Source organism: Carcharhinus amblyrhynchos, chromosome 1 (assembly GCF_965287045.1).
Source record: "Carcharhinus amblyrhynchos chromosome 1, sCarAmb.v2.hapA, whole genome shotgun sequence".
Classification (NCBI taxonomy): Eukaryota; Metazoa; Chordata; class Chondrichthyes; order Carcharhiniformes; family Carcharhinidae; genus Carcharhinus; species Carcharhinus amblyrhynchos.
This window is the reverse complement of record NC_137324.1, coordinates 90422351-90447008: the sequence shown is the minus strand read 5'-3', so window position 1 is coordinate 90447008 and position 24658 is coordinate 90422351. Positions and strand designations below refer to the sequence as shown.

The window sequence follows — 24658 nt, the reverse complement described above, 5'->3', positions numbered from 1 at the left end:
TGACACATGGGTTGGTAATCACAGGACAGATTTAAGGTGAGTGGCAAAAGAACTAGAGACAAAAAAGAGAAACATTCCTTCATAAAAAAATCCATGAGTTGTGATCTGAAAAGTACTGCCTGAAAGTATGGTGGAAGCAGATTTAACGGTTAAAATTCAAGAAGAGAATTAGAGCAATGGGAAAAGAGTAAAGGAATGAGATTCATTGGATAACTCTACCAAAGAGTTGACATAGACATAATGGGCCAAATGGCTTCCCTTGGTGCTGCACGATTCAATGAACCTCTATGTAATGGACAATCCCATTTAATACCACTGCTGATGTTATTGCCACAAGTTGCCGAATGGTTTACAAACGGGAGAATCATTATCTGGGGCAGGCCAATATCTCAAAGTGCATTAGGGATGGGCAATAAATGTTGGCCTAGCCAGTAACACCCACACCCCATGAAAGATCAAAACAAAAGTGCAAGGGTCAGACTCACATTTATACTTTTTTTTATTTATTATACCAGGCAAGTATCCTGGTCACTTATTGAGCATTGTCCAGTATGATGCCTGGGATACTTAGTCAGTAGTTTTATACATTTATATTGCTTTTAAGGGATTACAGTAAACATGGCTGCTGAGAAGTACCTGAGAAGAGGTACTTAATAAAAGTAAAGCTTAATTTGGCAAGATATGACTACCAAATAAGATTCCTTCCCGAATGTACAAGAATGCCGCTGTTCAGGATTAATTCTGTGTTGAGGAAGATAGATTGCACACGAATGAGGCCTCTTCCCGAGTGGTTTAACAAAATTTTGCACGAAAATCTGACACAGATTAAAGATGCTAAATAATGCTTTTATTTAAACAGCTTTTTCAAAAGAAAATGAAACATAATGGGTGGGATTTTCCATTTCTGTCTATCACAGGGACCTAAAATTCCCAGTTGAGGTCAACGGACCTTTGGCTGGCCCATCAAAATTTCCATGCTGCCCAGGGCGATTCCCACTCTGGGCTGGACCTGATGGAAAATCCTAGCAAATAGCTTTTGAAGCTACAATGCCACTCCAGCTTTAGCAGCATGAATCTATGTTGTAAGCCCTCTCGAGACTATGTTATGTTTTTCTATTCTTCAAGCAAAATTTTAATAAATATTTATTGGTTTATCTGCTTTTAGATTTGAGACTGCCTGTAACGTGTGCTTGAATTATTACACATATCGATGTATGCAACTGTACAAATGTACACATATGATACGGCTAATAGCCACACTCAAGATAGTTCAGCATATTGTTTTGTTGAAGTCATAGTAAGTAATAATGTACATGATTAGATATTTTTTAATTATACATACTCTTCTTTAGCAACAAAGTTATTAAAAGAAAGATCAGCATCTTCAAACTATCTGCAAGCAATCGCAAATGAAACACAAGCCTTTACATGAAGGATTATATACATGTAAATATAACTATCTCATTACTATCCCAATGAACCTACTGAACTATGCTAACAATTCACCACTGGGTATTATAAAACTAAAACAGCAACCCTTTGTATTTATCCTGTATATAAAAAAGCAAATTTATTTTCCTCAGTGGGCTCAATAAGGGTCTAAAGGAATGATTTTCCGAACTGTCACTTCCGGTAGAAAAATTTCCTCTCATATCCATAAAATTAATTCTTAGGAGTTTCAGTATTACTATTTTTTGCCACCAACTTTCTTCCAGGTGCAACAATGACCCATGTTTATCGATGGGAGAAATCTTTTGCCCTTTTGGCATTAACGATTACATCAGAAATCTGCGGCGGCACGGTGGTACAGCAACAGGGATCTGGGTTCAATTCTGGCCTTGGGTGACTCCATGTGGCATGTACATGTTTTCCCATGTCTGCATGGATTTCCTCCCACAGTCCAAATATGTGCAGGTTAGGTTGATTGGCCGTGCTAAATTGCTCCTTTGTGTTAGGGGATCTAGCAGAGAATTATTGGTATAATGGGGATATGGCCTGGGTGGGATTGTTGTCATTGCAGGCTCAATGGGCCAAATGGCTTCTTTCTGTCCTGTTGGATTCTATGATTCTAATAAACCAAATTTACCTCCCAGGTCTTCCTTTTTCCTGAACCAAGGATTCCCTACTTGTTGTGACTGGCGGGGCCTCAACCTTCTCTGACCCATTTCCCACAATTCTGCCCTCACTTCTTCCCTTCCTCCCTCCCAAAATTACAAGAGGATTCCCTTTATCCCCATCAGCCTCCACATTCCAAGATCATCCTCTACCATTTCTGCCACCTCCTCTCCTCTGTCACTCCTGACATCCCATCCCCTTCTTATGTAATCACAGGAGGTGCATCATCTCTTCTCACCTCAATGTTCTATGAGGATGTGTCTAGGGCAGTGGATAGAGGAGAGCCGGTGGATGTGGTCTTTCTGGATTTTCAGAAGGCGTTTGACAAAGTACATCACAAGAGGTTATTGCAGGAGGTCGAGGGACATGGAGTTGGGGGTAGGGTGTTAGCGTGGATAGAGGATTGGTTGTCAAATAGGAGGCAGAGAGTGGGGGTCAACGGGTGCTATTCGGATTGGCGGATGGTGACTAGTAGAGTGCCCCAGGGGTCGGTGCTGGGGCCTCAGCTTTTTACCATTTATATAGATGATCTGGAGGAGGGAACCGAGTGTAGGGTGTCGAAATTTGCTGATGATACCAAGATTGGGGGAAACGGCAAATTGTGCGGAGGGTGTGGAAAGTCTGCAGAAGGATCTAGATAGGCTGGGCGAATGGGCCAGGAAATGGCAAATGGAATTTAATGTTGGCAAGTGTGAGGTGGTCCACTTTGGTAGGAATAATGGTAGGAAGGATTATTACTTACGTGGCGAAAAACTGCAGCAGGCGATGGTGCAGAGGGACCTAGGGGTCCTTGTGCATGAGTCGCAAAAACCCAGCTTGCAGGTGCAGCAGGTGGTCAGGAAGGCGAATGGGATGCTGGCCTTCATAGCGAGGGGGATTGAATATAAAAGTAGGGAGGTCTTGCTGCAGCTGTATAGGGCATTGGTGAGGCCGCAGCTGGAGTACTGTGTGCAGTTTTGGGCGCCGCACCTGCGCAAAGATATTTTGGCCTTGGAGGGAGTGCAGAGGAGGTTTACTAGGCTGATACCGGAGTTGAGGGGGTTGAGCTATGAGGAGAGGCTGAATAAACTAGGCTTGTACTCGTTAGAGTTTAGAAGAATGAGGGGAGATCTCATTGAGACGTATAAGATGATGAATGGGATGGATAGGATAGAGGTGGAGAGACTCTTCCCGCTCAGAAAGGACAGTAGGACTAGGGGGCACAGCCTCAAGATAAAGGGGGGCGCGGTTTAGAACGGAGTTGAGGAGGAACTTCTTCACTCAAAGGGTGGTGAATCTCTGGAATTCTCTGCCCGTTGAAGTGGTGGAGGCTGCCTCGCTAAATATTTTTAAGACGCGGGTTGATGGGTTTTTGATAAGAGAGGGGATTAAGGGTTATGGGGAGAGGGCGGGAATGTGGAACTGAGCCACGACAGATCAGCCATGATCTTATTGCATGGCGGGGCAGGCTCGAAGGGCTAGATGGCCTACTCCTGCTCCTATTTCTTATGTTCTTATGTTTAATGTCAAAGGCTGCACACATTTCTTCCAGTGAGGCAGCAATTTAATTGTATTTCTTTCAATTTAGTATACTGTATTTACTGCTCACAATGCAAGCTACTCTATATTGGGGAAACCAAACGCAGACTGCTTTGAGGAACATTTCTGCTCAGTCCATAAACATGACCCCGACCTTCCAGTTGCTTGCCATTTCAATTTACCATCTTTCTCTCAGCTAAAGTTTCTGCATTTGCCCTGTTGTGCTGCTTGAGTGAAACCCAACGCAAGCTCTAGGAAAAGCACCTTGTCGTCTAGGCACTTTACCACATTCTACAGCAACACTGAGTTCAGCAACTTCAGACCATAAACACGGTTCCCTATTCTGATTCACCCTACAAGGGCTAGCTCATAATATGTTTACTTGTTTTTGCTTTCAGGCAGTGTTGACCTTTATTTGGCTAACTACCCTGCCCAATGCTTTGTTGCATACTACCATTACTACTCCCTTTACATTGTGTTCAAGAGCATCCTTGATATTTAATCTCCCCTGCCCTCTAATCCCTGACCTTCCCTTCTGTTCCAACTGACCGTCCCCCCACTTGGCAACAATATAAAATCCATCACCTCTCTTCAGTTCCAAAGAGTCGTAATGAACTTAGAAACGTTAACGCTACTTCTCTCTCTATAGAGGCTGCCAGGCCTGCTGAGCTTTTCCGGCAGTCTCTGTTTTCATTACCTCTCATGATACCGGTTACACATTGCTTCCACAGCTTAGCAGATGGAACAAGCACTTTGTGCATCTCTCACAGGAAGAACATAAGAACATAAGAACATAAGAAATAGGAGCAGGAGTAGGCCATCTGGCCCTTCGAGCCTGCCCCGCCATTCAATAAGATCATGGCTGATCTGTCGTGGCTCAGTTCCACTTTCCCGCCCTCTCCCCATAACCCTTGATCCCCTCTCTTATCAAAAACCCATCAACCCGCTTCTTAAAAATATTTAGCGAGGCAGCCTCCACCACTTCAACGGGCAGAGAATTCCAGAGATTCACCACCCTTTGAGTGAAGAAGTTCCTCCTCAACTCCGTTCTAAACCGCCCCCCCTTTATCTTGAGGCTGTGCCCCCTAGTCCTACTGTCTTTTTTGAGCGGGAAGAGTCTTTCCACCTCTATCCTATCCATCCCATTCATCATCTTATACGTCTCAATGAGATCTCCCCTCATTCTTCTAAACTCTAACGAGTACAAGCCTAGTTTATTCAGCCTCTCCTCATAGCTCAACCCCCTCAACTCCGGTATCAGCCTAGTAAACCTCCTCTGCACTCCCTCCAAGGCCAAAATATCCTTGCGCAGGTGCGGCGCCCAAAACTGCACACAGTACTCCAGCTGCGGCCTCACCAATGCCCTATACAGCTGCAGCAAGACCTCCCTACTTTTATATTCAATCCCCCTCGCTATGAAGGCCAGCATCCCATTCGCCTTCCTGACCACCTGCTGCACCTGCAGGCTGGGTTTTTGCGACTGTCCATGTTTGATGCATATTTTGAAACCCAGAGCCAATATCATTCAGAGGCAGAAAATTTAATCAGCTGAAAAAGAACCAGAGCAGATGCTACAAAGTCAGAAACATGCAAGAATCTACAGAAGGAAGACTGTGCCATAAACCTCGTGGAAATGTAGGAATTTATCTTGCAGCACACTGTAAAGAACTCCACCACCTCATGGGCATTAGACATTTGGTCAGTTGCTAAGTCAAGACTGCAGCTGCCATTAGTAGGGATAAGGAAAAGTGAATGACATATTGAAATCAAAACGATATATTCACAATTCAGTGCAGGATGGTTGTCAGCTACACAGGAAGCGCTGAAAGGGGCAATAACACTGTGTGACTCACTCCACATGGTTGGAAAATGATCATTGCTGGCGAAGAAACTGAATTATTCTTAAAGGGGAAAAACATCATCTGCTAAGTGTAGTAAAGGCAATGCCAACATATTTGTCTTATTCTAGGGTTGCGCTGAAAAATAATCAGTTAACATCACTCATAGCTTTTTGCTCCTCTTCCATTAACAAGGAGGCATAGCACCCTGGTAATGTTGCTGGTCGAGTAATCCAGAGGCCCAAGCTAATGCTGTGGAGACGTGGATTTAAATGCCACCACAGCAGCTGGTGGAATTCAATTCTATTAATAAATCTGGAATATAAAGCTAGTCGTGATAACTACTGTTAATAATCACAGCTTTAATTAATGTCCTTTAGGGAAGGAAATCCACTGTCCTGAACCAATCCGATCTATGCAAGTCTTCAGTCCCACAGCAAAGTTGCTGATTCTTAACTGTTCTCTGAAATGGCCTATCAAATCACTCAGTTCAAGGGCAATTAGGGTTGGGCAACAAATGCTGGCTTTGCCACTGACACCTACATCCCATGAAAACACAAAGGAAAAAACATAAGCTTACTGTATGTCGAATCACTCCACCACCACGAGCTATCATAGCTATTCATATCAAAAACAGAACGGGTTTTATCATTTTAATGGATTTCTATGATATTATCTATAAACAAAGAGAGATGGAATCCCTATCTTGTGAATCAACTAGAATTGTTTAACATTATGGGTCAAATTTCATTCTGATGGTATATAACAGTTATAGAGTCTCTTGGCAGCAGATACAAAAAGGTGCTTCATTACTATGATGCCAGCTCATTTAATACATCTCAAATGCGCTGCTGCTTACTCATCTCCCAGAGCAAGCAGCTGCCACTTTGAAGCATTCTTCTGTGGAGTCTAACTGAGCACTGCAGCATTTAACAGAGGATGCATACGCGTCTGCATATGTATGATTCAATGTAAACAATAAAGGCAAAATCCACACTAAAAACCTTTAAGAATTATATGCTGTTGACTGCAAAATGCCAACAGCAAATTTGCTATTGGTTCATGCCATCCGGGAAGTATGATTGTACATGTTGCCTGTATAGTACAGTTATAATCATTGAATCAATTGCAAAGTCATACACAATGTTGGCTGTTAACCTGCCCAGCTACTTCCCACTTACTGAACTGCATCTGCTTTGTTTTTTTCCAGCTCTACTCTGCTCTAACAGCCCCAAGATCCTGTTGCTTTTTTCTTGGAGCATCTTACTCCTAATGGGCTTTAGAACATTCTCACCATGCAAGTTAAAACTGTGCTAAAAAAAGAAAGTTCAGTCTGTCCAGTTCTACATAATATCAAACATAATTTCAAAAAAACATTTCCCACTTCACTGCATAATTTTATAAGGGCAGAAACAGTACAGCATGTTATAGACAACATATGCTTAGCTGTTAGAATGGATCACCCTGGAAGCTGCTTTGTCCCTTTAAGGGTATACAGCAGGCCAATTACTGTGTCTTACTGAGGATAATTAGAAACTAATTGTCCTTGAGTAAACAACACTGCAAACGCTGACCATCAGCATGATTTGCTGACAGCTAACAACACTGATGCTTTTCACATTAACTATAACATCCAGGGAATAAACAATTAAGAGTTTTCTTTTTTTAAACTGCTAAATGCATCCAAATGCAACCACTCACCAATTCAGAGCTGTGGAGGTGATCAACTCCTAGCCAATCTGCAACTAGATAAATAAAGATCGTACAATAGGCAGTACATGACAGCTCAGCTAACACACTTTTCTCTCTTTCTATTCTTGCTGTAAACTGCTTTGTACGCACATCACTTTTGTTCCTCGCAATGTGTACAAATTTATGTTGCAATAAACGGTCAGAATTAATACGCAATGACCTCCAGCCACTATATGAAGTGCTGCTGTATTCCTGGCCAACTCATCACTAAATTTTCTACATTGGTCCTGTACCATCCAGCATTGAGAATGTACATCAGGGAGTGATAGGAAAACAACAACAAAAATGGAAAAGGCAAAGCAAGCAGACAGCTTGAAACCCATCAGGGAAATATTTGGGGCTGGATTTCAGTGGGGTCAGCAAGACTCTACAGACCTTTAAAAACAGCCACTGGCACCCAATCCTGGGATTCCCAACTTTTGTACAGTCAGAAGTCTCACAACATCAGGTTAAAGTCCAACAGGTTTATTTGGTAGCAAATGCCACTAGCTTCCAGAGCGCTGCTCCATCATCAGGTGAATGGGAGTTCTATTCACAAACGGGGCATATAAAGGCACAAACTCAATTTACAGAATAATGATTGGAATATGAGCCTTTACAGCTAATCAAGTCTTAAAGGTCTAAACCAGCACATCTTTGGACTATGGGAGGGAACCAGAGCACCTGGAGAAAAGCCACGTAGACACAGAGAGAATGTGCAAACTCTACACATTTGCAATGTTTACATGAATTGCAAATACGATCCAATCCAAATCTAATCCTTACCAAAAAAGTGCCTTTTTCTTAATTGATTACATGATTATGAAAGATGTCTCTTCTATCTCTTTCTCCCATAATTCAACACCAGAGAAGTTAATTTTTGCTGTCAATGGACAATAGCTGTACAGGTTGCAATCCAACATTGGTTCAAGTTGACAATTTTAATGACTAAGGGAGGCAATGGAAAGGATGGCAGCCAGGTAGGGTGGATGAGATGGGTAGGTGGCTCAGGGATTAGTCAGATTAGACCAGGAGAAGTAGTCAGAATATAGGATTCAATGGCAATTGCTACCATCAAGCGCAATTCCAACACAAGTTCTATTTATATGTCACAATTAATATGCTGTACACTGTCTCCAAGTAAAACAGGACCCATTTTATCTCAAAGCATCAAAAATTGCCAATGGATCATGAAAACTTCAGACATGGACACCTGTTATGCTGAAAGACAAGACACTAGGCTGCAGATGTGCTAACACAGCTAACTTTCCACCTCACTTACTTCAGGAGTACTAGAAATGAGCCATGTCTGGCGTCACTCTGGGTACAAATGAACACAGGGCTCAAATCAATCATTTTCCTATGGTGTTACATCAAATTCTGAAAGCAGAATTACTGCCACAGGCCTATGACTGACAGCAGAATTCAAATGATCCACTTGTTCCCTGTAACTTAATCCTCAAAGGTAGTTCCTTTTGTAATTGCGGCTCAGAGCTTAAATGATAGGTTAACAAATGTGCTTGAGCTGTTTAAAAAAAATCACTGCAGAGTTACACAAAGTGACAACTGCCATTTTCAGAAATGGAACAATAGGGAGGAACTTTCTAATAGCCCTTTCCAGTTATACAAAGGGAAGGGAACCACAGCATTCTTCTCCATTTAATAACAATGGGGAAAGCTGAGCTGCAATGAGCATTGGGTAAACAATGCTGGGAGAACACTTCTAAAATGCTAAAAGAAAAATCAAAAATGTGATGAGAACAGACAACGTAGATATGTGGGAGCGCTTGCATGGATTGTTCAGAATGATTAAAACGACTATTTCTCAGACAAGAGGATTTAAATACAGTTCAGTAAGCAGAGAATATGGATTGGTCCCCCAGAGAAGGTCCTGATTTCAGCTATAAAGTCGAAAAAAATCATTGAAAAACTGAAGCACCTCCAGAGAGGGAAGGGGAAAAAATGGAAAGTAATTCATTAACACATTCTTTTGTCGTCCGTAGCATCTAATGTTAAAGATGCAGGGGGAAACTTTCCTCAAGAGTGATAGGGCTTGCAACCTTTTGGGATTTTTAATTTATTTTTCTCCATGAAAGGACTTTTGAATACAGTTATGTTTAGTTGTGTTTTAGTGAACTGAATTTGCACCAGATTTTCTTTTAGGTAAAAGTCCGCAGGTTGCAAGCAGTGGATGTTCCAGTTAAAACCAGATACCAAAAGCAAGTCAGCCAGCAGAAGGCCCAGGACACAGGAGCCATTATGTTTTCCTCATTTTGGGAGAAAAATTGACAGGAGGTAATGCAATTTAATTTGATCTTTACCCTTTGTGTTCAGTTGCTTAACAACCTGTATCTTGGTCTGCCTTTGAAAAGATTGGCCAGGTACTCATCAGGGTACATGCAAAACATGTATTCCATCATTCAGATCACAAGTGGCCGACTGTTACACAGCAGAGTTGTGCTATCAGTTATTATTGAATTCCTACAATGCAGGAGGCGACCATTTGGCCCATCGTGCCTGCACTGACAACAATCTCACTCAAGTCTCATCCTCATAACCCCAATTATTTACCCTGCTAATCCTCCTGACACTAAGGGACAATTTAGCATGGCCAATTCACCTTGCAATTTGTGCCCAGAATCTTAAATCTTTGTGTTCTAGTTCTCGTACCACCATCTTCCTCTTCTACTTGTGTAGCTAAAACCATCATTTTCTTGTACACTAAGGTGAAGGCAAAATACTGCGGATACTGGAATCTGAAACAAAAATAGAAAATGCTGTAAAATCTCTACAGTCTGACAGCACCTGTGGAAACCAAATAGAGCCAACATTTCAAGTCAGAACTCTGACGGAGGGTCATCTTGAATCTTAGTGTTGGCTCTATTCTCTATCCGCAGAAGCTCTCAGACATGCTGAGCTTTCCCAGTATTTTCTGTTTTTGTTGTTGATTATCTTGCACAACTCTATGAAATCTCCTCTACTCCAAGGAGACTAATCCCAGCCTTTCTAATCTAACCTTGTAACTAAAATCCACCATTTCTGGAACCATGCTAGCAAATGGATTTTGCACACTTTTCAGGGAGCTTCACATCTTTCCTAAAGTGCAGTGACCAGAACTGGATGTAAAACTTTGATTAGGGTCTCACAAAACTTTACGAAGGTTCAGCACATTCACTACTTCTGCGCTCAATGCCTTTACATTTATAAAGCTCAAGATCCCATCAGCTTTGCTTTCAAAATGTTCAACTAATACAAAACAGCAATCAGTAAAGCCAATTGAATACTGAATGATACAGTGGAAACATACAGGTTATGAAGATAGTCTAACCTTGAATTGAGGGATCTGAAAGAGACATAAAAGATAATAAAAAATAGGCAAAAGCAAATCCTCTAAAATAGTAGAAGCCAAATTGTCAGGGATGGATAAGGGAACACAAGTTTGAAACTAATAAAAGATAAACCTAACACAAACACTTGGAATGGACATCTAGATGAATAGAGAAGTTAAAACTTGGAATCAATTCAGAAGCTATTCAGTTGTTTGTTGAGGAGGAGACCGGTGGATGTGTGTGGTAGAGGAAGGACTTTGGAGCCTTTCTTGATAAGTAAATGCAGACAGAATGTGATATACTGGTGCGGCAACAATAATCTCTCCCTCAACAGAACAAAGAGATTGTCATTGACTTCGAAGCGTAAAGGAGAACATGTCCCTGTCTACATCAACAGGGACGAAGTAGCAAGGGTCGAGAGCTTCAGGTTTTTAGGCGTCCAGATCACCAGCAACCTGTCTTGATTCCCCCATGCAGACACTATAGTTAAGAAAGCCCATCAATGCCTCTACTTTCTTGGAAGACTAAGGAAATTTTGCATGTCAGCTATGACTCTCATCAACTTTTACAGATGCACCATAGAAAGCATTCTTTCTGGTTGTATCACAACTTGGTATGGCACCTACTCTCCCCAAGACCGCAAGAAACTACAAAAGGTTGTGAATGTAGCCCAATCCATCACACAAACCAGACTCCCAACCATTGACTCTGTTTACACTTCCCACTGTTTCGCCAAAGCAGCCAGCATAACTAAGGACCACACACACACCCTGGACACTCTCTTCCACCTTCTTCCATTGGGAAAAAGACACAAAAGTCTGAGGTCATGTACCAACCGACTCAAGAACAGCTTCTTCCCTCTGCTGTCAGACTTCTGAATGGGCTTACCTTGCATTAAGTTGATCTTTCTCTACACCCTAGCTATGATTGTAACACTACATTCTGCACTCTCTCATTTCCTTCTCTATGAATGGTATGCTCTGTCTGTATATTACACAAGAAACAATACTTTTCACTGTATGTCAATACATGTGACAATAATAAATCAAATAAAAAACAACAAAATCAAATTTTGTACATTGGGGTTTGGGGTGCAGACTGCCCCTTTAAGAGTTCACGTCAAGTGACCTCTGGGCAATTAGATCCTTCCAGTGTGGGACCCTGTTCGGTAGTTTTAGACCCAAGTATGGATGAGTGCCCAGTGTTCAGGTTATCAAGCCAGCCTTATGATTCTTTATGCACTCTTAGTCCATAATAGAAATAACCTTCCTCACATGCAGCTGTGATCCTTCTGAATTCCCATCACCTTGACAGTTAATAATGCATTCTGGGAATGAGAAATTTACCTTCTTACTTTTGTGATCCGTTTGAGATTCCCCTTCCCTTCCCTAGTTAATTATTACCTTTTCCGTGCATTTTTGTGTTGAATTTTGGTTTTGAAAACAATCTTTTCCAAGTGAAGAGTACAGGTACATTTTGTTCAAGTGAGTTTTAACAGGCGGACACTATGACATGTACATGACGTTCTGTTTCATTCATTGTCACATTATAATTACATAAAATACAACTTCTCTCTTCAAAAAAAATGCACAAAACTGGTCATTCAATTCACTGCTTTGTCCAAATACTGCTTCAGTGAACAATCTGACCACAATTCATGTCATACATTGATATATTGCCTTTCATCATCTAACAAAATATTCCGAGGAATTTTACAGGAGGAACTGTGACTATCAAGTTAAATTAGGGGAATTTGCAACACTTCCAAATAATCCTGGAGTACAGAGAATTTAGCCAGAGATGGGAGAGCCAGTACAATTCTAGAATAGCATTCAACAATCAGGTTTGCAGCCAGGTGTGCTAAATTTGAGCCTGTGGAGATCGCTAGTATATCGTATGGAGAAGTGAGCACAAACCGTCCAGGACATGGTGTGACCAAGAGCTTGAAGGGTAATGCAAGGCAGTTATTAAGCACATCAACAGTAGGTGCCATTTCAGTGAGAAGCAGTTTAGGAGTTTGAGAGAACATTAGTTCATAACATGGGTGTTCTTATAGATGCAAAAGTTTAAAACAAAAACCCAAATGTTTCTTTCTACTATCTAACCATGATCAGAGCTTTTGATAAAAGTAGAAAAGTTGATATAGAAGGTCAAAGAGACATAGAAGGTGAGAAAGTTGAAGGAGTTGTCAGAAATAGTTTTGCCCATGCCCTGTAGGATTTTAAGAGTGGAAAGGGGGCCAGAAATGAAAGTTGGACAATAAATGTGCAGTAAAAGATGTAGCAAGGAGGGGAGGACACAGAAAAGAGTGAGTCCAGTCAACGTTGAAATTGGTGGACAGGAAGCAGATCTTCATAGAAGTTAGTGAGGAGAACAGAGACAATGTGTATGTACAAATTATATGTACCCCCATCCGACGTGTTTCCCACATGGTTGGGGGGTGGGTGTGGGGAAAGGTGGGTGGTTGGAGTAGGATGCTCTCATCACTTTTCTCTCCACCCCAAGTTCACCCCCAGAATACAGGCAGCGGTCCAAAAAAAAGACTGACAGTGATAATACGCTGCCCGCACTATAAAACTCCCTCCCTCCTCTAAAGTCCACTTTACTGAAGGACTACAGTTCCATTTTCATTCTCCGTATACTTTAAAGCACGTGGTCAAAAGCATCATCAGCACCTTACCAGAAAAGCAGTTTTTCTTTTAGGAAACCTACACCATTCGGTCTCATGCCGACATATTTCATTGGGTAGAAAAAACAAATGTTTCTGAGGCAATTAAATTCAACATCAATTTAGTGGAAACAGCCAACTTGACACCAGAGGGACAGATGTTTTCTCAAAAATAATGAAAGCGTGTTGAATTTATTCCAAGTCCATTAACATTTTGAAATACTGAACTTTACAACAAAAACAAAATGGTGGAAAAGCAATTTAAACAATTACATTTTGGAAAGAATTTTCCTGTTTTAGACACTGACAAATACACCCAAAATGTAATGTGTTACGCTACTGCATAAAGAGCTTTAGTGCCAGTCATATGAAGGTGATTACCCTTCAAGTCTAATCCCATTGTATAGAAGTAGTCATTTATGACCATTGCTCTCCAACAACCATTGTGCCATAACAAACATTTATCTATATAAAACAACTTGAACTAAGATCTGGTAATCAGCAAAAACATTTTGCATTCATTGCAATAAAGAATAAAATGGAAAGCAATGAGCTCTGAGACAATTGCTGAATCCTGAGGTGCTGAGAATCAGTATCTATGAGTTTTGTTCTATTGCTTATGATCCTATTAAACACAAACTATTTAATTACCAACTTGTGCCCTATGAGGGAAGGAAATCAAATTCCACTGCAGACACACACCCCCACCCCCGCACCGTATTTCCTTTCCACATCCACAGAGTCCCTGACATCAGCTGCACTGCATCGGGAAGGGGACAATTCAAAGAGAATCATCAATGGGTTATATCTCTTGCTTCCAGCAATCAGCTTAAAAAAAGGATGAAAGAGGTCCTTAAAATAAAATTGAACTGGCAGTGTTATTTAACTGCCAACCAACTATAATCTTAAATATGTAGACCATTTCATATGTGAAAAACCTCACTGTTCCCAACAACATCGGCTGATTTTAAAGGAGGCTGGATGCAATTTATCAGAGATATAACTACTAGCTTGGATTTCAAATAGGTTTCACACATCTTCGATATCAGATTCCTACTTCAGATCTGCATCGTTACCTTCTCATTGTTGTAGTACGACAAATTTTCTCCATCAAACCTAACCCATCGCTTCTGGAACACACAATTCCTGCAACAAAGTTGAAAGAAAAAGCAATGTGATTAAATTCTACCAGTCGGCCCTTGGTTAAATACATAGTGATATTGAAACACAAAAGAGTTGCTTTAATATTGCTTTAAATCTGTTCTTTTCCCCCCCCCAAAATCAATGTTTTTGTTCTAAATAAAAAACTGCAGCTCAGAGCACTGCAGTGAACACTGAAAGATGTTTTAACAATAGTATAGTAAATATATAATAAGTTTAAGTTTTTACTAGTGTCACGAGTAGGCTTACATTACCACTGCAATGAAGTTACTGTGGAAATCCCCTAGTTGCCACACTCCAGCACCTGTTCGGATACACAAGGGAGAATTTAGCATGGCCAATGCACGTAACCAGCACAGTCTTTCGGATCAAGGGAGGAAACTGGAGCAACCGGAGGAAACCCAGGCAGACACGAGGAGAAGGTGCAGATGCTGCAAGACAGTGACCCAAGCCAGGAATTGAACCCAGTCCCTGGCACTGTGAGCCAGCAGTGCTAACTACTGTGCCACTGTGTCGCCCTATTATCATTATTTACCAATAATATAATTACATCATATTAATATTATATACTAATAAACCCACTGTACATAAAAATGACAATGGTTCACTTGGAAGTACTTTTACATTACAAAGAAAGCCCTACACAGAAGAAAAAATGAAAATAATAGGTTAAAGCACACTGTTGGCCAAGTTGGAATCGAATGTTTTCGCATGACTTTCTTGATCATTAACACCCCAGTCATGTAGTCACAGTTATAACACGGGAATGTTTATGGCTTATGAAATGGTCCAAGAGAAAAGACTCGTGTTTTGAATTTAATACATAGGACAATAGTGCGTAACATATTGGCGTGCCAGCTAAAATCCCTCTCTGCAGAACTAATCCAAAATTTAAAGAAAAGCAATATAACTAAATAATGACATAATGATATTTATTTTCTTCTTCAACCTCATTTAAAAATATATGTCAACACCTTGACTAAAATAACATAAGAATTTTAAGCAAACACATCAGGCTTTGGCACAACATCACCCAAAAGAATCATTTTGGGTTGTGAAAAATAATCTGCTGGTATTAATAGGCACCAAATTTCCTACAGCCAAGCAGACACACATTAACAACACTGATTCCACAAACACCTGCAGAATAAATATATTTTGAACTAAGATGAAATAATATTCATAACGAAACACGCATTTCAAATTGTGAGCAACAACTCCATCAATTCTTTGAAAACCAGATAATTTATTGAAAGTTGCATATGTAACAGGACTATTGTATATCTAAAGCCAGAGATATTAGAGTCAACCTAGAAATAATAGACAATTAAAATCGATCATGCTGTTCAGTTTCTATCAGTTACCTCGATTTTTCAGGTTAGGACATTGGAAAGTGAATTTAATTAAATAACAAAATATTTTCAAAAAATATGGTAATTTTCAGTTCTTGGTTAAAAAATACAATTCACATGACAATCTAACCAACTCTTTATGTAATTGCTTGTCACTAAGATTGGGACTAAAGTACAAATCACAGAAATTTATAGTAGAGAAGAAGGTTCTCTGACCTGTCATGCCTGTGTCTGGTCTTTGAAAGAGCTGTCTGATATCATTCCATGCTCCAGTTTTTTTCTAATAACCCTGCAAATTAGATCTCTTCAAATGCATGTCTAATTGTCTTCTAAAAGTTCATATGGAATTTGCTTCCACTATCCTTTTAGATAGCGCTATGTATTTTAACAACGCTCTGTGAAAAGATGTTCTATTTCCCATCTAGTTCTTTCGCGATTAGTTTAAGCCTCAAGTTACCAATCCACTTGCCAGATGAAACCGTTACTTCCTACTTGCTCTATCTAAAACCTGCCGGAATTATGAAGCCCAGCTATTACATCTCGCTTTAACTTTTCTGCTGCAAGGTAAATAATCACAGCCTCTCCAATCTCTCCACATGCCTGATATCATCCTGGTAAACATCTTTTACATGCTCCAAGGCCTTGACATTCTTCCAGAAGTGTGCACCCAGAATTGTACACAATACTTCAGCTAAGGCATAATTTACCTGTTTTTGTATTCAACTTGGCCTGTCAACTTCAAAAAACCTGAGAAAGTCTGTCTCTCTTAATTTCTTTACCAAAAATAGTATGATACAAAATTATACTGTCTCTTCCTGATATTCCTCCCAAAATGTGTCACCTCAGACTGACCAGCATTAAATTGCATCTATTTCCATTTCATTTGTCCACCTATGTCCTCCTGCAGCCTGCTCCTACCCTGCTCCCCAACTATTGCATTGCAGTCCTGAATCATACATAACATTCAAAATTGTGCTCCTTATACTCAAGTATCAAATTTGTATGCAGCAAGAAAAGCAATGATCCTAATATCAGCCCCTGGGGGACCCAATACATACTGGTCCTCAATCAGAGAAATACCTGCTCACCACCACTCTCTCCTTCTCCCTAAGGCAAGCACATACCCAGATGACTGTCACTTTACTACTATGTGTTTCAATTTTCTGAATGAATCTATTATCTGATACTTTAACAAATATCTTTGAAAGGCTATCTATAAATCTACAACATCTACTGCATTACATTCTTCAACCCTGTCTCTTGTTTCAAAGTACTCCACCAGGGAAGACATCAGGAACAGTTGTACATGCACAATGGCCCACATTGCAACCACCAACACATGCATAGACTCAGCCACCAAGGTGGTGGGTGCATGCGGTTTTGTTCCCAGGCCAGTTTAACACTCAACTTCAATCGTTAAACAATACTTTTCTTTTGATTCATTGGAACAAGTGAATAAGACGGGAAGTCTTTGTACAGAGAATTCTGACACAGCCTAGTTAGCTCAGATGGCAGATGTTGGCTGGGATTCTCAGACGTCATGCATAGCTGAGATTTTCCGGTTGAATGAAAATGGTGAATGAAAATTTGGCTGAGCGTCAAATTCTCCGTTCTCACTTGCAGTGGTAACAGCATGTACAAGACCAGAGAATTCCGGTCGATGTCTGCTCTTAATGCCAGGGTCATGACTTTGAGCACCACATTGGCAGTTTTTTTTTTAATAGTTTATTCAAAATGCCTTTTTTATTGATTTTTCACCTATGTTGAAATGCCATAGATAAGAGCATATAGTGTGTTTTTATTTTCGAGACTGATTCTGCCCCAAACTTATTGGTTGTTGGGGGCTGGGAGAAGAAAAAATACCGTTTTATTATTACAAGAACCTGACTGTTAAGATGGTTGCTCTCTGACTAGTTGCAATTCTTTTCTGTTCACTGATTTTGTTGTAAAGGAGACATTAAACAGCACCAGCTTGCAAAATAAGAATGCATAATTCAGTGATAGCTGCACTGAAACGCATCTCTCCCTTTGAGCAGCCTGACACTGTGATCTGTGCATGTACAGCAAGTGCTCCCCCTAGTGCTGTGGCACAAACAAACATTATCCTTGACAATGGTCTCTAGCAGTTTTCCTAGCATTGATATAGGGTGACTAGCTTGTCGTAACCAGATCCAGCGCTCTTCCTTTTCCTTAGCCAATGTATAACATTTGCAACCCTCCTGTCCTGAGGTAACACTCCTATATCCAAGGAGGAAGGAAAAGATCATGATCAGAGATTCTGCTTTCCCAAACCTTGCTTTCTCCCAGCAACCTAGGACTGTTAGGTTTGAGTGATGTCAATCTGTTTAGTACCTCCTTTCTAGTCACATTTTGGCTAACATTAAATTTCACCTCTCTGCTATTGTAATATTAACTTATTAAATTCACACTCGTCGTTTGGGAACAGTTGCAAAGCACTCATTCAGTTTCTCAATCATGCCTCTGGCCTCTACAGGAAGATTTCCTTTCTTGCCCCAAATTGGTCCGTTCACTATCGATTTCTATTCACTTATTTATGAAAGATTTAAGATTCCTTATGACTTCTTAACATTTAAAACATTGAAAAATAAGATTAGATGGTTACCAAGGATTCAAACATATAGTCTGAACTCATGAAAAGTACGGCCTGCACATCAATGTCAATCACAAGAAATGTAAAGTTGCCTACCATAAGCGTTCTCATAACTTGCATCTTAATACACTTCGAAACCACACTGGCATCAATGCCTAACATCTAAATGATCAATTTTATGCCATCACTTTGGTCAAATCACTTTGCATTTATTTAAAAGTTACAGTAAAACAGACACTTGAGTTTTAAGACAGTTCTTTTACTTACAACTCAAGCAAATAAATGGCAGGTCTTTTTCCAATGTCAGTCCAAAGTACACGCCACAATCCATGTCAAGTATTTTCCAAATTAAAACTAAAGGATTGGCATCATCTTTACCTGCACTGTTTGTCTATCATGTTCTCCCTAATTTCTCTTCCTGGCAATGGGGTCTATCAGTTGCACTACAGAATCCTTTCATGATCTTCACATGGCCGTGCATGCGCACATATTAAAGGAAAAGTTGGTAATGTGTGACCTGTCTATTCCTTGCGTGTTATCTTCCAGGTTGCTATGCACCTGTGCACCTGAGAGAGAACATTGCAATGAATTCTTTAACAAATGGTTAGCACTGCTGCCTCTCAATACAGAGATCCAGGTTCCATTCTGGCCTTGGGTAAATGTCTGTGTGAAGTTTGTATGCTCTCCCCACATCTACAGGGGTTTCCTCCAGGTACTCAGGTTTCTTCCCACATTTCAAAGCTGTGCAGGTTAGGTGTTTGGCCATGCTAAATTGCCCCTTACTGTGCAAAGATGTCTAAGCTAAGTGATAAAAATGCACAGGATTGCGGGGACAGGGTGGGAATGGTGCGTAAGATTCTTTCAGAGAGACAGTGGAGACTCAATGGGCCAACTGGCCTCATTCTGCATTACAGGGATTCTATGGAAATACAACAATTGTCAAAGAGAATTAGCATTGGAAGGCAAAAACAATATTTTCTTTTATGGTTTGTATTCTCCAGTTAATTTTATTTTTCACGTCAATGACATGGTGATGCGTGAAATTTTCATCCCTTCATCAAAACTTTCATTTTCAAACACAAAACGAAATAGTTTAAAAATAAATTCCCATATCTATCACATGATGGTTTGGGCAGATTGCCTCTGCCTGTGGAAGAACTTCAAATGTGCCAAATCTCCAGATATTTTGCAACTATCCAGTTAAAAAAAGCATCTTAGTGATAGGTAAATGAAGAGTGGTACTGCAAAATTGGATCATTCCTCAAATTATCCATCAAAATTAACAGAATAAAAGATGCAAAACGCCCCTTTCAAAAAAAAGGGAATGGCTTATTATCTTTTCTTTGAAATTAATAACATGCTAACTTTTTTAAAACTGGATATCTTTTAAATACATGCTTTTTAAAAATGTAATTTAATCAGGTTGTTAATTATGGAGAAAAACAATTTTGTCTGCAATCTTAGGCTTCTATTGTCTACTGGGAAAAAAACAAATAATCTTTTGTCATTTGATAAAATAATTATCAGTACCAATATTAATAGTATCTGTTATTAATAATTATTAATAACAGGTCCCACTGTTATTAATAGTACAGATCCCACGTTCCTGTTGGATGCCAAGTTGCAAACATAGTCAAAAAGTCAATACAGAATATTTTATCAAAATGCTAAAAGCTTTATTTCTACCACAAAGCCGTTGTGAATATGCACAGCTCAATAGCTTCACCTAGTGGAGAAAAACTGCACAATAGTGAATTGCATATTGTTTCTGAAAAGCCTAAATTACATTCTCAAACCCATCATTTTGTTTCGACTCTTTCTGTAGTGCAATTAATAGACCCCATGCTATGAAGAGAAATTAGAAAGAACATGATTGACAAACAGTGCAGGTAAAGATTATGCCAATCCAGTGGTTTTAATTTCAAAAATACTTGACATTATACGGATTGCGGCATGCACTTTGGACTGATATTGGAAAAAGACCTGCCATTTATTTGCTAAAGTTTCAAATAAAAGAATTGTCTTAAAACTCAAGTGTCTTAAACCGCGAAGGAAGGAGTTCCAGGATTTTGACCCAGCCATAATTGAAGGGGCAGTAAAATATTTCCAAGTCAGGATGGTGTGTGACTTGGAAGGGAACTTGCAGGGGGTAGCATCACATGCACCTGCTGCCCTTGCCCTTCTAGATGGTAGAAGTCGCAGCTTTGGAAGTTGCTGTAGTACACTTGTAGCCACAGCATTTATATGGATAGTCGAATTTTTGGTCAATAGTAACTCTTGGGATAATGATTTTGGGGGATTCAGTAGTGGTAATGCCACTGATTGTCAGGGAAATGGTCACTGCTTGGCACTTTTTTGGTGAATATTACTTGCCTCTTGTCAGCCCAAAGTCTAAATGTTGTCTAGGTCTTGCTGTAATTAATGTCCTACTTAAAAATGTCTACTTAAAAATATCTCTAGGTCACACAGTTGGAATGTGCTGCTTTTAGAAGGTGGGCTTCATGGTGATGCAAGTTTACCTTCATAATGCTGCTTGGGTTTCATCTGGTTGATCATTCCATGAGCTGTGCGCTGCCAACTTTTACCAACTTCCTTACGAAACAGGAATTTCTACTATCTGCACTTCAGTGGCATGTGGCAAATTATTTTTTGCTCTGTGATTCTACGCTCATTCCAGAGGAGAATGGATAGGTCTGTTTTCCTACAAAGGTCATAAAGCATCAACTTTGGACTACTCATGAACAACAACACCTCTAACATAGCAAGGTGTCCCAAGACACTTCACAGGAACATTATCAAACAAAATTGGACATGGACCACATACCTTTCTGGTTGTATTACAGCTTGGTATGGTTCCTGCTCTGCCCAAGACCACAAGGAACTACAAAAGTTCGTAAACATAGCCCAATCCATCACACAAACCAGCCTGCCATCCATTCACTCTGTCTACACTTCCCACTGCCTCAGCAAAGCAGCCAGCATAATTAAGGACCATGGACATTCCTTCTTCCACCTTCTTCCGTCGGGAAAAAGATACAGAAGTCTGAGGTCATGTACCAACTGACTCAAGAACGGCTTCTTCCCTGCTGCTGTCGGACTTTTGAATGGACTTATCTTGCATTAAGTTGACCTTTCTCTACACACTAGCTATGACTGTAATACTACATTCTGTACTCTCTTGTTTCCTTCTCAATGAATGGTATGCTTTGTCTGTACAGCGCGCAAGAAACAATACTTTTCACTGTATGTTAATAGATGTGACAATAATAAATCAAATCAAAATCAAGTATGGCTTTATCAGATCAGATAGCGCAAGTGTATTTTACCCTGTTCATCATCTAGTGTTAGGAGATGAACAAGGTAAATATGTGGGGTTACAAGAACAGGGCCTGGGTGGGATTGTGGTTGGACAGACTCGTGAGGCTGAATGGCCTCCTTCTGTACTGTAGGAATTCTATGAAAAACTTGGTCGAAGAGACAAGATTTCAGGAGTTCAATGTATTAAATAAGAAAGGCAAGGCAGAGGGGTTTTGGGATGGAATTACAGAGGTTAAAGCCCCAGCAGCTGAAGGTATGGCCTGCAATGGCGCAGCCATTAAAATTGAGGGCACTCATGAGGGCAGAACTAGAGACGCACTAATATTTTGCATGTACTATACCAAAAAAGAAGCACTTTGTCCAGAACAAATTTTGACTTGTTTTTTCCTGTTATGTTATATGTGGGGCAGGGCTTAATGGCCCCTCCCACCTGGTGGGATACTACAGTCTCGCCATAAAATCCTGGCCCTGAGTCAGGAAACATTCCAGCTGAGTCTGTTTTGATGCAATAGCTCCAGATGGGGGACACATTGGAGGGATCTTGTAGTGAAGCGTTATGGGTGAAGCTCACAAATAGGAAGGGTGAAATCACAATGTTGGGAATATACTATCGACCTCCTAACAGCCTGCAGGAGACAGAGGAGCAGTTGTGTAGTCAGATGCTGAAAAGGTGTGAAAAAAAAAGCAGGGTGATTGTGGTAATTGACTTTAACTTCTCCCATGTTGACTGGAAATTCCGGAGTGCAGATGGAGACCAATTTGTTAGATGCGACCAGAAGGGCTTTTTGATACAGTATGTTGACAATTCAACCAGGGAGGGGGCCATGATAGATGTGGTATTGGGAAATAAGTCAGGTCAGGTGATCGATGTTTATGGGGGAACATTTTTGGGCTAAGAAGCCATAATTCCATAAAATTTCGGGTAATCATGGATAAGGACAAGAGTGGCCCTCAGGTGAAAGTGCTTAATTGGCCAATGGCTAATTACATCCAAATTAGACAGAAACTGGAGAATGTGAATTGGGAGTGGCTATTTGAGTGCAAATCCATGTCTGGCTTGTGGGAAAATTTTAAATGCCAATTGATAGAAATGCAGGACAGGCATGTATCTCTGCACAAATGAAGGATAGAAATGGCAAGATTAGGGAACCATGGATTACAAAAGAAATTGTAACCTTAGTCAAAAGGGAAAAGGAAGCATACACTAGGTCCAGGCATCTAAAAACTAAACGCCCTTAAGGAATATAGTGAAAATAGGAGAGAAATTAAACATAGAATTAGGAAGACTAAAAGGCATGAAATGTCTTAAGCAGGCAGAGTCAAGGAAAATCCCAAGGCTTTTTATGTAAATATTAGGAGCAACAGAGAAAGAGTAGGACCACTCAAGGACAATAGAGGGAAGTTATGCGTGGAGCCACAGGAAGTGGATGAGATCCTTAATAAGTACTTTGCATTGGTATTCACCATGGAGGAGGACATGACAGATGTTGAGGTTAGGGGTAGGCGTAGAAACGCTCTAGAGAATGTTAATATATCAAAGGAGGAAGTATTGAGTATCCTAAATTGCATTAAAGTAGATAAGTCCCGGGGCCAAATGGGATCCATCCTTGGATACTGTGCGAGGCAAGGGAAGAAATAGCTCTGGCCTTAACAGATATCTTCACATCCTCTTTGACCACAGGTAAGGTTCCAGAGGACTGGAGAATAGCCAATGTTGCTCCCTTGTTCAAGAAAGGAAGCAAGAACAATCCAAGAAATTATAGGCCGGCGAGCCTGATGTCAGTGGGGAAGCTTTTGGAGAAGATAATGAGGGACAGGATATTTGCACATTTGGAAGAAAATGGACTAGTTACTGACCGGCAGCATGGTTTTTTTATGGGAAGGTCATGCCTCGCTTGACTGAGTTGTTTGAAGAGGTGACAAAGATAATTGCTGAGGAAGGGCTGTGAATGTAGTTTATTTTAGTAAGGCATTTGACAATGTCGCATGTGGCATACTGGTACAAAAACTAAATTCACATTCAGGGTGGGCTGGCTTGATGGATACAGAACTGGCATGGTTATAGAAGACAGAGAGTAGTGGTGGAAGGATGATTTTCAGAGTGGTGACCTGTAGCTCTTGGTGTTCCACAGGGATCATTGCTGGAACCTCTGTTCTTTGTAGTATGTATAAATGATCTGGAGGAAAATGTTGGTGGTCTGATTAGTAAGTTTGTGGATGACATGAAATTGGCAGAGATGCTGATAGCGCCAGGAATTGTCAGAGGATACAACAAGGTATAGATAGATTGGAGACTTGGGCACAGAATTGGCAGTTGGAGTTTAATCCAGGCAAGTGCAAGGTGATGCATTTTGGAGGATCAAATTTAGGCCTGAATTACACTGTAAATGGCAGAACCCTTAGAAACATTAACATCCAGAGGGATCTGAGCATGCAGGTCTACAGTTCCCTAAAAGTGGCAATACAGGTGGCCAAGTGGATTGAGAAAGCTTATGACATGCTTGCCATCATCAGCTGGGGCATTGTGTACAAGAATTGGAAATCATGTTGTAGCTATATTAAACCTTGGTTAGGCCTCTTTTGGAGTTTTGAGTGCAGTTCAGGTCACCACACTGCCAGAAGGACGTGGAAGCTTTGGAGAGAACGCAGAGAAGGTCCACCAGGATGTTGCCCGATCTCGAGGATGTTAGATATAAGGTGAATAAACTGGGATTGTTTCCACTGGAAAGACAGAGGCTGAAGGGAGACCTGATAGAGGTTTACAAAATTATGAGAGTCATAGACAGGCTGGATTGTCAGAGGCTTTTTCCTAGAGTGGAAATGTCAATTGCAAGGGGCACAAGTTCAAGGTGACAGGAGGAAATTTTAAGGGAGACACGCAGGTAAGTTTTTCACACAGAGATTGGTGGATGACTGGAACGCGCTGCCAGGGGAGGTGGTGGAAGCAGGCACATTAGCAACATCTAAGAGACATCTGGATGGCTACATGAATAACGACGGAACGGATGATATGGATC

At 40.6% G+C, this 24658-nt stretch overlaps 1 protein-coding gene across 1 annotated transcript in view; it reads right to left on the bottom strand.

Moving 5' to 3' along the window:
• Nucleotides 1-24658, bottom strand: part of arap2 (ArfGAP with RhoGAP domain, ankyrin repeat and PH domain 2) — a 338594-nt gene that overhangs the window by 180058 nt on the left and 133878 nt on the right. The window contains exon 7 of the mRNA XM_080189086.1: nt 14276-14345. Within this exon, the coding sequence (XP_080045212.1) occupies nt 14276-14345 (70 nt within the window). The remainder of the gene's footprint in view (nt 1-14275; nt 14346-24658) is intronic.